The 15,258-nt window shown below is 37.0% G+C and overlaps 1 protein-coding gene across 1 annotated transcript; it reads left to right on the top strand.

Moving 5' to 3' along the window:
• Nucleotides 1-245: 245 nt before the first annotated feature.
• On the top strand, nt 246-14,839 carry LOC117411396 (BRO1 domain-containing protein BROX-like). Its single transcript, XM_034018857.3, is given in 14 exon segments — nt 246-330; nt 1,338-1,461; nt 2,162-2,268; nt 3,601-3,697; nt 4,208-4,303; nt 4,399-4,471; nt 4,983-5,088; nt 5,484-5,573; nt 6,731-6,816; nt 7,201-7,254; nt 7,256-7,283; nt 10,453-10,603; nt 11,269-11,428; nt 13,003-14,839. Coding segments are annotated over 13 exon segments (1,236 nt in total). The 5' UTR covers nt 246-330; nt 1,338-1,360; the 3' UTR covers nt 13,090-14,839.
• Nucleotides 14,840-15,258: the final 419 nt, after the last annotated feature.

Raw genomic sequence — 15,258 nt, 5'->3', positions numbered from 1 at the left:
ACATTGTTTCCCAGGCTATAGGTGATTATATATGTTTGGTTCTTCTTTGTATTCAATCATTGAAGTGCATCGTCTTCCGGTTAGGCAGACACCAGCTGGGTACGCCTAATTCCAGGCGCGCAACGCACAACAGTAAACACAGCTCCAGCCATGACACGCGTGTGGGTGTAGGATGGAGATTGGGATTCTCCAATCAGGGCTTTAGCAGATTACCTCACTGAAAAGTACCCAATCAAGGAACAGTTAGTGTTTTTACTCAGTGAAGAAACAGGAAGAAGTTTTTTGTTGTTGTTTTTTAAAATTTCCTGGATTGATTGGCAAAAATAAAAGGTTTGATAGTTTAGTATTTATGAAAAACTGATTTCTGGCTCCACTGACCATGATGTTGTTAGTTATATCACTTTTATTTTACACAAATGAGATCACGCCATTGTGTGTGTGTGTGTGTGTGTATATATATATATATATATATATATATATATATATATATATATATATATATATACACACACACACACACACACACACACACACACACACACACACACACGGTAGAGGTTTTTTTTTAATGCGTTTGTTATATTTTTGTGGAAAACAGTAAAAACAAAGAAACCTATATGTTTAGATTCGCTGTTAATGGTATGGTCTGAAGTACTTGTTTGACGCATGTCTGGGTCAGCTACTTCCAGACTAGCCCACATTTAAGATTTGATTATGACATTTAAACAACAAACAGCAAACAAGCACACAAAAATCTTTATAAGATGTTATTTGTTTGTTCTATCCTGATTACAGGGTAACCAACCACTCCTAACAGGTATTATTATGATAAAAAGTATTGCATATTTTACAAATTAAGTACATAGCCACCAGTGTCGAGTGTAAGCCACACATTTCTTGTATGGTGACGACTTAACTTTTCCAAACTTTTGGCTGTGAACTAATTGTTGGTGTTCTCCCCTTTTCAAATTCTTTTAGCCATACCCTACTTTGTAGATGTCATTCATAACTTGATGTAACTGTTGACTTCTTTAAAATGAGAAAGTGGCAGCAGGCGTCAAAGGGTAAAGAAGCTTATACCCCTAAAATTAAAAACTCAGTGTGATAACTTTACACAAGGACAGAATGCAAAACTATGTACGCATGTTCGTTAACAGGCACGCTTGTTATAAAGGCCCCTAGCTTGGAATTTATTTTAATTATGAATTTTGTGTTATATTACGGAAATATGAACAGTATAGAAACTGAGTGTGCTCTGTTTACTAACATTGTTTTCTATCGTCTTTTGGATGTAGATTATTTCAAATAAATGACATTTAAATCTGTATTTTTCACAGAAATACTGTAGCTGTTCCAAACCATGACGCATTGGTTTCACAGAAATCCTTTGAAGGCCACTGCGCCTGTCTCCTTCAGCCTCTATGGAGTAGCTGCAAGTACTGGAGCTAATAAGATATGCAAGTAAGTGCTTGCTTTGATTAAGTCAGTCCCCAGATACCAATATTTATGTACAGTAAACAGCATATATTATTTGGTTCATTAGGATGTCAGGCTGGGCAACAAATTGTTTGAGTGACAGGGGGTTAGCCAATATTGCCCATTAAGACCCTTTGCCCACTAAATGTCTTGGTAACACTAAGTAGATAATCATCCCCTCAACAATAGCAAGAATATTTAGTGAGCCAGCTGTCTTGCATTTGATGTGTACCCCATTATCATCTATATTCTGCCAGTGCTTAATGTGTGGGTGGGATATTTGTTCTTCATTTGACCTCCAATTAATGGGTTGGTAAATGCAAAGACTGAGTTTCTCCAGTAAACCTGTGAGTCACCATTTAGAAACCCATTTCTCAAAATCATAAGTTGTTTCCAGACTGTTGAGTGTCAGTGAACCTTTCTCTCCAGATTGTTCTCATACAGTATAATTTTACAAAACAATATTAGGGTCTATGCCTTTGTAAGTAGCAATTATTGTAGGATTTTACTTGTGTTTTATATCATTGTTGTAATGTCTCATAATTGTCTTTTTTATTAATATATCGTATTTGAAATGTACCTAGGTTGCATTAATTTACTTATATCTGAAATCTGGTATCTTGGCTGAAGTGTTAAGGTATTTCTTTTAGAATTATATTTAGGAATTACATTGTTTTAATTCCAGTGACCTGAAGGCAACACGAGCACGGCTGTTAGAACTGTTAACAGATGTCACTGCTAATGCTGAAATGCTGAAAAATGCTACAGATGCATACTTCTCACTTCTACAAGGTTAGTAAACGATGCCTTACAAATGCTCATTTGGTGGTGGTGATGATGTTAGAATTTAGTTTATAAATGCCTATGTTATCCAGTGATTTGAATTGTTTTTGTTCTCTGATTCAGGTCTGAATTGGTTACTTGATACAACTAGATTGAGAGAAAAGGAAATTACCAGATGTTTTCCTTCAAATAATGTCTTGGTTATCATCATTTTATTCATACATACATTATCTAAAGGAGTTAAATAGCAGTCATTTTGTTTTAATTTTTTTTTTACATGTTTTTCTGCTAGCATAAATCCCAGGCTTCCCAGGAGCAAATTGGTAACTTTGTGTGACAATGACCTTTATGGTGCATTATTCTACATGTTGGTTATTGGAAAGATTTTTTGGTGTATTTATATTTGGTGTGTGTACTGGTTACTTTTTTGCAGTATTGCATATCGTTTTCACCAAAATATTTGCTTACAGCCAACCATTTTCAAACCAGCCAGACAATCCTTTATCCAAGGGTTTCTCTCTCTCTCTCTCTCTCTCTCTCTCTCTCTCTCTCTCTCTCTCAAGTGCTTTATTGGCATGACTGATTAATACAAATATTGCCAAAGCAATGATGGGTAAATTCCGTCTTTACAATTAACATTTAAAACATATGTAAATGTTACATTAAGTAAATAAAACAAAACCAACACAATATACTTAAAACAAATCACAACAACAATAATAAAACTTCATGCTGATTTGAACTCAGCTGTCGCCAAGATAAGCACCAACTAAGACGTAGCTTTACAGTCAACTAATGTGATCCATATGTGTCTCCATCCATTTACGTTTCCTTCCATATGATGATGTAGATATCCTTCTGTCTGGTGTTAATGGCTGAAGTGTAATGCTGGCTCCAGGGATCAGCTTATTTTGCCTCCCTGGCGCATCAGCACACACAACGGCTGCGATGCTGGCTCCGGGGATCAACCAAAGTGCGGCCTCCCCAGCGCATCAGCATGACAACCGTCTGGATTGAGCTAAGTAGGGTACATCTCTGGGATCTTCAAGTGGGCACCTTCCATCCTCAGTGTTTCGTCGACTAGCCCACAACACCTCAAGAGGGCTCGATGGTGATTCTGGCGTCCCAGCATCACCCCCCTCCGTCCCCCACTCAACTCAGCCCAGCTTACTTACCTGTACATCAGCGTTTCTTTCTTTCTATTGTGCTTGAGATCCCCAGCCAGAATCTTTCCATCTCAACCACAGCAAGTTGCTGCTCCTCTCTGCTGCTTCAGATAAGTTCTTCACTGTGCGACGCAACAGTTCATAAAACGTTTGTAAACTATATATTGTCCTACAGGCTTCATAATTTCTCTGGATGGTACAACCCAAGAAAACAAGCTGCGCTTCATTCAGAATTTTAAATGGACTGACACCTTGCAAGGAAACACTCCAAGGTAATACCTGCATAACGAACGGTGTCAGCTGCTGGATATACGTGAATTACTTATCTCTGGCACTATTTGTTTCACACCCTTAACATTTATAATAATGAATATATGTTCTTCAGTAATTACAATTCAAAGGAATTTGGAAGAATACACAGGTTGTGTGCTGCTTTATGATGTTTTCTTGAATGATCAAAAGTTATTTTGCTTACTGGTCTGTAGATATTGGCATTTTTATAGATTTTTGCTCTTTTTATGCATAATCAAAGCAAAGATTTCTCATCACTACCTTGCTGGTGGTATTATACTGATTGTGTTTGTCTACCCATTACAAGGTCACACAGAGAGAGAATGCACAATGTTGAGGAATCATTTCTACTATAGTTCTCTTTTAAGATTTTTATTAATATATCACATTATAGCTTATATGCCTTTTACTGGATCCTAAATTAACTGGTTTTAATGCTGTATTATTATTTTTTTTCATGTGGGTATGCTGATCGTCTGCATTTTTTGTAGTGCCCAGCAGGATGCAGTGTTTGAGCTTGTCTCAATGGGGTTTAATGTTGCTTTGTGGTACACAAAGTTTGGGTCCAGAATGTCAGGCAAAGAAGAGTGAGTATAACAGCAGTGAGTTACTGTAAATTGTACATTATTCTGGCAATGACTCTTATTCCATTTTATCATGCTGCTGTTTTGCTACTTCTCAGTATAACAGAAAACGAAGCAAAAGAAGTTCACAGAAGCTTGAAAACTGCAGCTGGCATCTTCAGACACCTTAAGGTTATAATTCACTGAATTTATTAGGCTAAGTCTTTTTTTTTGTCCTGCTGATTCAAAAATATGCCTGTATGTCTTTTTACCTGTACACTAGTGTTCACAAACTTTTCACCTTTTTACATGATGGTAAGATTCTTGAGGCAGTGCTACATAATTTAAGTGATTTACCACTGGCAGTTTTTAAACACCAGGAACAGGGATAAAATGCTATGGGTCCTATGGGGCCACATCAATTATTACATTGATCAAAGCTGATGAAAGTCTCACATTGTGGCTGTTATTCTGTTCAAAAGTCATTTAGGATATCTAATGTTAAAGACACAAAAAAAAACCTGGACTATTTTAAAACTGCTCACTGTTCTAAAAAAACTAAATATACATTTTTAAATTCTTAATTGAGAACACTGCACGAGAAAGCAACTGGAACTGCTTTGTATGCAGAAAATCTGTAATTTTTTTACAAATTTGAAAGATCACATTTTCCTTACACATACTATGCCTATATTTTAAACAGGATAGCTACATACCACGGCTTATCACTCCTGCAGAAAAAGGAAGAGACCTAGAAGCTCGAGTTATAGACTCATACATTATCCAGTGCCAGGCAGAAGCACAAGAAGGTACAAAGTCATTCTTTTTTTTTTTTCCTTTCTGGAACACTTTACCCAATTAGTGGTTGCATCACTGTTACAAAGTGTGTCAGTTCCAAAACTCATACAAGATACCAAACAAATAATTTGTTTTTCACATTTAAGAAGATTTATACATATATACCATACAGAATCTCGGTTTTGGAAGCCCTAAATGTGCATATCAAAGACACGCTGAATGATGTCACTTTTTAAAATGATACCAACTAGGTATTAAATGAGTATACTGTATATGCTGGAGAACAATAGCCCCAGCTAGAGCTAAGTTTACCACAATTACCATTTCTTCAACTACTTGAAGAATTTTCATTTAAACCAATCCATGCTCAGCGTTTTTTATATTGATATCATTTATTTTTTTTAAGTGACCATTGCCCGGGCAGTTGAACTCAAACACAATGCAAGTCTTGTAGCAGCTCTGGCCTATGAAACAGCCAATTTCTACCAAAAGTCTGGTAAGTCTATAGCATACATTTGTTAACAATGCTGAAAAAAACTCATATGAGAGAGAAGACAACTATATTGTTGTAGAAAATTGTGTTATTTGTACAACAGTGTCACTACTGTTGCTGTCTTTTGTTTACTACATACCTTATGTGCAAACTATGCATTTCGGAAAATCAAGTTTTTTTTTTTTTTTTTTTTAATGTAAATTACTATACAGTTTTTGCTATTGTAAAAGAGTCGCCCTCACGGCGGTTCATTGCCCCTTTAAAAACTCCGACCCAACACACACAAATGGATTTTTGAAGCGCGGTTGCGCAATTAATAGAACACACACAAACAAAAATAAACAAAACAAACACCTAGCTCTTCTTTGAGCAATAACTAAAACAGGAACCTAAACTAAAAACAGGACAGCTAAGCTGTTTACCTGTAACAGAACAAAACAGCACACACAAAAAAGGCTTCACTCTACCTTTTTCCTTTCTTTTACGGCTGTACCCACACACCAGCACAGTCGGGCTTCCACACACATCAGTAGCCAAGAACAGACTGACGGCTCTCCTTATAAACCCTGCACCTGGCTCTAATTTTCAATAATAGCCAGGTGCAGGTACTGATTAAACAATAAAACAATTAACAAAACAATTAAACAAAACAAAAATGTGCCTTGCGCACATGTTTTTCTGCAGGGAGGTTTTAACCCTCTCCCTGCTGCCTCACACTATTTAATATCTTAATTGGGTATTCCTTTTTTTCATTAAATCTGAAAACATCCAAAATGTATTTAAAGTATTGTTTCCCTGCTCTTCTCTCTGAGACCAATGAAGTAGTAACTTCATATTACACATAGGAGGCTGTGTGGTCTGGTGGTTAAAGAAAAGGGCTTGTAACCAGGAGGTCCCCGGTTCAAATCCCGGCTCACTCACTGACTCACTGTGTGACCCTGACCAAGTCACTTAACCTCCTTGTGCTCCATCTTTCGGGTGAGACGTTGTTGTAAGTGACTCAGCTGATGCATAGTTCACAGATCCTAGTCTCTGTAAGTCATCATGAATAAAGGCATCTGCTAAAATAAACACATAATTATATCTGTAGGGTTTTATAAGTGCTGAATGCTAAATGTGCTGGTGACCATGGCATTAGCTATGTTTTAATTTAATTGTAGATCATACACTTACTTCCCTGGAGCCTGACTACACTGCAAAATGGAGAAAGTACCTGCAGTTGAAACAGTGTTTCTATATGGCATATGTAAGTACAGTTAGAATTTTAGTGAATTAAGCAAAAAGCAATAAATGTGTTTTTAGGAAACTGTGGATGCTATTAGCACTATGAACAAATTGGCCTTTAGAAGGGCTGCGTGGCATTCAGAATACTATAATCCTGGAAGCTGCAAGAAGTCGCACTACACATAATAGGAGTAACTACAAAATAATCATGTTTACACTTTAAAAGCAAAACAGATGGCGCCCTACATCTAATATCGGTCAGTAAGTTGGAAGCAATGAGTTGCTGCATGCCAGCAGAGAGATTTGTCTTCTATGGAAGCAGCCTTAAAAGGCCTGAATTTAATAAATTGTATGTATTGGATTACTTTTCAAAAATATTCTAACCTTCTGCCTTCTGAACTACTAGGCGTACTGCTACCATGGACAGACTCTTCTAGCAAGTGACAAATGTGGAGAAACAAATCCGGTCTCTACAGGAAGCAGAGAAGTGTAAGCCATCCTTTAAGAACATGACTACTTTTAATGTTCGGAAAACTGTCTGCATGTATGCTATACATTCCATCAATTGTATCCCAGTTTTATTTCAGGTATGCACTTGAGGTAATACTATTAATTTCAATAACATGGACCAGTGAAGTTAAGAACAAGTACAGTTTTGAGCCCTCATTATGTGACTTGTAATGTGTGTGTATTCCACATTTTAATGAAACAAATTAAATGGCATTATCACCTTACAACTATCAAGCTTCCCCAAGTGCTGTTCAAAACACAATATTTTATTTATATGAAATGTGCACATATACAGTGCCTTGCGAAAGTATTCGGCCCCCTTGAACTTTGCGACCTTTTGCCACATTTCAGGCTTCAAACATAAAGATATGAAACTGTAATTTTTTGTGAAGAATCAACAACAAGTGGGACACAATCATGAAGTGGAACGAAATTTATTGGATATTTCAATCTTTTTTAACAAATAAAAAACTGAAAAATTGGGCGTGCAAAATTATTCAGCCCCTTTACTTTCAGTGCAGCAAACTCTCTCCAGAAGTTCAGTGAGGATCTCTGAATGATCCAATGTTGACCTAAATGACTAATGATGATAAATAGAATCCACCTGTGTGTAATCAAGTCTCCGTATAAATGCACCTGCACTGTGATAGTCTCAGAGGTCCGTTTAAAGCGCAGAGAGCATCATGAAGAACAAGGAACACACCAGGCAGGTCCGAGATACTGTTGTGGAGAAGTTTAAAGCCGGATTTGGATACAAAAAGATTTCCCAAGCTTTAAACATCCCAAGGAGCACTGTGCAAGCGATAATATTGAAATGGAAGGAGTATCAGACCACTGCAAATCTACCAAGACCTGGCCGTCCCTCTAAACTTTCAGCTCATACAAGGAGAAGACTGATCAGAGATGCAGCCAAGAGGCCCATGATCACTCTGGATGAACTGCAGAGATCTACAGCTGAGGTGGGAGACTCTGTCCATAGGACAACAATCAGTCGTATACTGCACAAATCTGGCCTTTATGGAAGAGTGGCAAGAAGAAAGCCATTTCTTAAAGATATCCATAAAAAGTGTCGTTTACAGTTTGCCACAAGCCACCTGGGAGACACACCAAACATGTGGAAGAAGGTGCTCTGGTCAGATGAAACCAAAATCGAACTTTTTGGCAACAATGCAAAACGTTATGTTTGGCGTAAAAGCAACACAGCTCATCACCCTGAACACACCATCCCCACTGTCAAACATGGTGGTGGCAGCATCATGGTTTGGGCCTGCTTTTCTTCAGCAGGGACAGGGAAGATGGTTAAAATTGATGGGAAGATGGATGGAGCCAAATACAGGACCATTCTGGAAGAAAACCTGATGGAGTCTGCAAAAGACCTGAGACTGGGACGGAGATTTGTCTTCCAACAAGACAATGATCCAAAACATAAAGCAAAATCTACAATGGAATGGTTCACAAATAAACATATCCAGGTGATAGAATGGCCAAGTCAAAGTCCAGACCTGAATCCAATCGAGAATCTGTGGAAAGAACTGAAAACTGCTGTTCACAAATGCTCTCCATCCAACCTCACTGAGCTCGAGCTGTTTTGCAAGGAGGAATGGGCAAAAATTTCAGTCTCTCGATGTGCAAAACTGATAGAGACATACCCCAAGCGACTTACAGCTGTAATCGCAGCAAAAGGTGGCGCTACAAAGTATTAACTTAAGGGGGCTGAATAATTTTGCACGCCCAATTTACAGTTTTTTATTTGTTAAAAAAGTTTGAAATATCCAATAAATTTCGTTCCACTTCATGATTGTATCCCACTTGTTGTTGATTCTTCACAAAAAATTACAGTTTCATATCTTTATGTTTGAAGCCTGAAATGTGGCAAAAGGTCGCAAAGTTCAAGGGGGCCGAATACTTTCGCAAGGCACTGTACAATTAGTCAGTATTCTCCAATACCTAAAGGTCAGAAGAATTGGCAACCATTACTTAGTATTGTATACAAGGCAGCACTTCATTTTTTTTCCACTTGTCAGGGCCCTATTTACAATCTAAGTATGCACAATAATGTTAAAATATGTATTAACCAATTCCATTATAGGTACACTCACAATATACCTGTAATGTCTGCTTTTTCTAAATGTATACTCTTTTATTAGTGGTTTAGTAATTCACCTGAAGTATTTACTTTAAAATATATATATATATATATATATATATATATATATATATATATATAAAATACATTTTTTTGGCACTGTTCATAAGGTATGTGTGCTGGGACAAATATCCAAATATTCAAATGGAAATTGAAAAAGAGATCTTTGTGATATGTGAGATTAATATATATATAAAAAAAAACACAGGCTCAACACAGCAGCTGTTTAAAAGTTTTATACAGCAAAAGGTAAACAAACCAGATTATGCGCACGCATAGTGATCTCTATGGAAGGCCATCTTGGTCAAAAAAGCATTGTGCTGTTTCATAGCGAGTCAGAATCTCATGGGACAGAAAAAAGGCAAGCACGTCATTCTGAAATGCCTCGCTTAAACAGTGCCCAACTAGCTGGAAATGTGTAGTGATTTTTATATAGATTTTATATATTATATATTTTTTGTTGTGACTTTCTGTTATGTGGAATGTAATAAACGAGAACCAAAACCTGCAATGTTTTTTTCACCTGCATTTATACAATGCCATTTCCACATTTGTTTTATTTTAAGTGTTTAAAGTTAAATTTCAGTTTTTGTTTTCTTGTTCAGCTACAAAAAGGCACAAGTAAACCTCATGTTATTACTTCAAGAAAATGTGTCTAGAGCCACTGTTTACTGTGAAGAACCTGCTGCTATGCTGTCTCTGCCTGCGTTCAGAGCAATATAATGGCTTTTATTACTTTTTGAAAATGAGCGAATATCCGAATGAATATTTAAATTATTATGAAAATCCTGTGTTCGTCCCAGCACTAGCTAACGTAAGCCAGACTCTGTTGATTTTTAATAATTTTATTGTGGGTGTTCAAAGTCCCTACGCATAGCAAGCATAGACTGAAACAGTGGTGTATGTATGTATGTATGTATGTATAAGGACTTTTGATCACAATGTATACAATGACATGGTTTTCAGAGATCATTATTTTTACTGTGCTTGTTTTTGTTTTAGTCTTTGGCAAAGCAGAGGATCTGTGTAAAGAGTATAGGCAGACCAAGGGACCAGGAAATATAGCCAAGCCGTCAGAGCAGCTCTTCTTCAGGAAATTAGGGTCTTTGATCAGAAACACGCTGGAGAAGTGTCAAAGAGAAAATGGGTTCATGTAAGTACATTGACAGAATTAAGCCAAACCTTGAAATCATAAGTCGGTCTTTACTATAACTGTATACACTGCTGTAACATGGGATTTGCGCTGTTTCATTGGGGTTGCATAGTAATAGTACTATAAATAAAGTTGGTTACAAAATTTGACATCTTTGTTCTTATGTCACACATTTATTAAGAGTAATCATAATGAATATGTTTAATTACCATTCCTCAGCTGCCTCCGTTTTCATTGCTAGTATCTCATAAACCACTTTTATATGCCTTCATATTCAGTGATATGGAAAAGGTAACACTCACTTCAACCTGTGACATAAGATGTCTCCCATGTCACTTTTTGGTTTCTGGATGATAATAACCTAACGATTTAAAGATACTAGCTTCATACTCTGTACACAACTGTCTTCCATAATTCAGTAAGACAAGTTTGATTATGGGTATCATATGAGACAAATTAACCCTATTGTGATAGTAATTTTACAAAGCTGTTGCTGCCACAGTGTCAAAGTCTCACATCTGGGACACCATCAGAGGTAATGATTTCATACTGACAAGATTATATAAACACTGTATGCTGAATGTGTTGGTGACCTTATACATTGACATCTGACACATTGAAATATTAGATTATTGGCTGTACTATTTATTTATTTATGTTCATAGATATTTCCAGAAGGTTCCTCCAGAAGCCCCACAGTTGGAATTGAAGGCCAATTATGGGCTTGTGGAACCAATTCTGTTTGAATTTCCGGCTCTCCATCCTCAGTGGTCACCAGAAGTATATGCTTCATTTGACATCACTAAAGGGCCAAAGGATGACAAGGTACATGTTTCTTGAAGATACAATACAAAGTACAGCTATGGCCAAAAGTTTGGCATCACCATAGAATTTTAAGATTAAGACATCATTTAAAAAAAAAAAAATTATGAACATCATTTTTAGATCTTTTATTCATGCCATAAAAAAAAAAAACTTCAAAATTATATTGCAAAAGTTTGCTGGAAGCCATAATAGTAGTACTTAGTATTTGCAGTGCATTACATTGTGTTTTAAGATTTCCTTAATCCTCTCAGGTATGGACTCAGTGAGGCGCTGAAGGGTTGAGTTATCCTTTAGATTCCTCCATGCAGCTTTTACATTTGATTCCAGTTTGTTTCGGTTGCAAGGTTGACTTTTCCTGATTTCCTGTCCTATCAGACCCCAAACATTCTCAATAGGATTGAGATTCGGTTAATTTCCAGGCCAGCATCTTCTAAACATTTCTGCACTTGTTTGGCTCCATGGCAAGGGTCTTGTCATCTTGGAAGTATAAATCACCATTGGGGAAAATGTCTCTGAGTCGTAGGGAGGAGGTGTCTTGGAGTGTTTTCAGGTAGCAGTCCTTGTTCATAGTTGTCCCCTTGGGTGAAACATGTAGGGATCCTGTGCCTTTTGGCAGAAAAGCATCCCCAGATATGTGCAGTTTCCAGATGCTTCAGCGTTGGGACAGTACACTCTGGCTTGTATCTTTCTCCTTTGCACCTTCAAACTCTTAATCCACCTCGGTTTCCAAAACAGCTGAAGGGGGACTCGTCAGAGAAAATTACTTTGGCCCAGTCATATTTGGTCCAGTCTTTGTATGTGCGACAAAAGTTCAGACGATCTCTGAAGTTTTTCTTGCTCAAAGGGGGCTTCTTAGCAGGCCTCCCTGACACCAGACCATTCTCCCAAGAGTCGCCTTCTCATGGTGCGCGCAGGCGCCTTCACTCCAACTTCTTTCCATTGCTGCAGTAAGTGGACACTACTGGCCATCCTATCTCTCAAAATGGAATGGCACAGGTGGCGATCCTGGTGAGCAGGGCTGACATTTGGGCTTCAAGACCTGGGGGCAGCTTTACAGCTTCCAGTCTTCTTGTATTTCTGGATGATCCTAGATACTGTGCTTTGGCTGGCATAACCTCTGTTGGCAGTCTGACTACTGCTAAAACCTTCTTAATGAAGTGCAATGATGGCTGAGTGTGTTTCCGAGGAGCAATGGCTCTTCCCCATGGCTTGCTCTGAAGTTACAAAATCTATGTATTAATTGTCACCTTTTGATTACTTCTAAATGAGTAACACTTGTCAAGATTTGTGACGTCTTTTCGGAAAGTGTGTCATTTCATGTTAGATTTCGAAGTGTCGCATTTTTCAATTTCTGTCAGTTTTTCGTTAATAGGAAAACTACAAAGCGGTAAGTAATTGAATATGTTAAGGTAACATTATTCAGCAGGTTTTATTCAACTTTATGAAGCAAAATTCAGTTGTTCTATGGTGATTCAAAACTTTTAGCCATACAGTAGCTGTACAATTAACCTATTATGGGGACATTGTAGGAGAGGTGCATTTTAATGCTTTTATATATTTGATTCCTCCTACAGGCCAAACCTAAACAAGAGGAAGAAGTAAAGCCAATGAAGGAACCTGATCTAAAGCCACAAAAAGACTCTGGATGCCTTATATCCTAAGAATATAAAACTCCCATCATCTATACAAAGTATGCAACCTCAACAAGGAAAAACACTGATGACCTACTGTTACTAATGCAATATAGAAATGTTTTCTCCTACTTTTGGTGGTTATCTAAACGTTTTAGCCAGATAGGGACCAGATATTGAAGTTCTTAATTCCTGAATTCCAATCAGTTATCATATTTGCAGTGTCTATATTCTTCTTAACTCTCCTGTCCATTTGCAGTGCCTTTCTGCAGAGATAAAGGTTTGAAATAAAATGTTCCAGTCTGTCAAAAATGATTGAATGTTTTGTTTTTGTTTTTTAATCTATCGAAAAACATTTTTCTGTTGTCTCACAGAATGTTACAAGTATAATGAGTAAAAATTATAAAAAAAAAAAAATTATGATTTTATAGTCCGCAGAAAAATGGGAATATGGGAACGTCCCTTTCCATTAGATACTTTTGTCACTATTTGAAATCCGTGTGGAATGGGAGTCTATGAGTACCTTTGCAATGTGGAGGAAATGTACCTCATGTTCAACGATCCTGGTAGAATTAATTGTAACTTCACTGAATACAGTTGGTTTTTTAATTAGTTTTTTTTTTAACCCTTTCCACACACTCAATACAGTATATTAAAAGTGTTTCATTTCTATAAAGTTAGTGTTTAGGGGTTTTCTTTCTTTGAGTTTTGATGTGAAGGGTTAAACCCCTTTAAAATAGTTTAAACAAACAATTGTTTCCACTGTCCATAATGCTGTGATTTCATTTCTTTTGATCATTATGCCATGGAGATAGGAGGTTATTAGGCAATGCGCAAAACTGTACAAAAGCTGAATGTATATTATTAATTGGTAATACAGAGTTTCCAGCATTTTGATACTGCAAGATGTAATAAATTAATAACTGTCATGCATATTGTATATTTTAAAATAGCTCCATAATCTGTTAAGCAAGATTTTAAAACATGAATGGCTTTCTCTTTTTATACTGTTTTTGTGTAGTTTCAAACCTTGTAATTTACCTTTTGCTTTTTTTGCAATGTTTTGCTTTCACATCCCTGACGTCTGTACATAGTTCTGTGATTATTGCAAACTATATTACAGTTCTGTATTGACAGGTACATGAATAAATAAACAAAAAGTAAAGGGTATCTTGTTTTACTTTACTGTGCCTGCATTCCTCAGAATTATCGAAAAATATTTCACAGGTGCAAAATGGGCAAAAGTGATTGTGGCAGGGGAGAAGAAAAGACCTGCACATAATTAGAGGGGGCATGGCAAAGCCCTGCTTGTAAATAAATGTGTTGTGTTTATTGTATTATTTTTTAAAGAAAAGGTATTGTTTAATGTATTGTTTGTGTTTATTTAGAACCGGTGAATATGTGTTATTTGGCAGCATGGATGGGTTAAAGCTTCTTCCTGGTAAACTCGTGTGGAATGTGACCATTTCCAAATTTAATAATTTAGTGTTAATTCGGAGATGGTCACATATATAAAAGCCTGCAGCTTTTCTGTGTTCAGGGTGGGTGTTTGGAAGGAGGAATATGAGTGAGCGAGCTGAAAGAAAAATAAAAAACGAAACAGAAAGTAAAAGCAATTACTCCACATGCTGGGCAGACCAGCACGGTATTTGTTGTTTTGTATTCGAGATTTGATTTTTTGTGCAACCTTTTATTTTGCTGTATGAGCAGTGTTTTGTACAACGTTTTGATTTATTTTTGTGTGAATAAAAATGGCGCACCAGCGCTTTCAGCCCCGCAAGTACCTGTCTGTGTCTCTGTGTCAGCTTCCAGGTCTGGTTGGGTATATCGCCACTCAAGCCACCCTGTTACAGTGATGTATTTATTTAATAGTAGATTAATCCAGACCCTCACAATTCTCTGTGTAAAAAAGTGCCTACTATTTTCTGTTCTGAATGCCCCTTTATCTAATCTCCATTTATGACCCCTTGTCCTTGTTTCTTTTTTCAGGTCAAAAGAGTCCCCTGGGTCAACATTGTCTATACCTTTTAGGATTTTAAATGCTTGAATCAGATCGCCACGTAGTCTTCTTTGTTCAAGACTGAATAGATTCAATTCTTTTAGCCTGTCTGTATACGACATGCCTTTTAAAACCCGGGATAATTCTGGTTGCTCTTCTTTGCACTCTTTCTAGAGCAGCAATATCCTTTTTGTAACAAG

This window comes from Acipenser ruthenus, chromosome 6 (assembly GCF_902713425.1).
Source record: "Acipenser ruthenus chromosome 6, fAciRut3.2 maternal haplotype, whole genome shotgun sequence".
Classification (NCBI taxonomy): domain Eukaryota; kingdom Metazoa; phylum Chordata; class Actinopteri; order Acipenseriformes; family Acipenseridae; genus Acipenser; species Acipenser ruthenus.
Note: the sequence above shows the minus strand (reverse complement) of the source record. Positions and strands in the feature narration are given on the sequence as shown.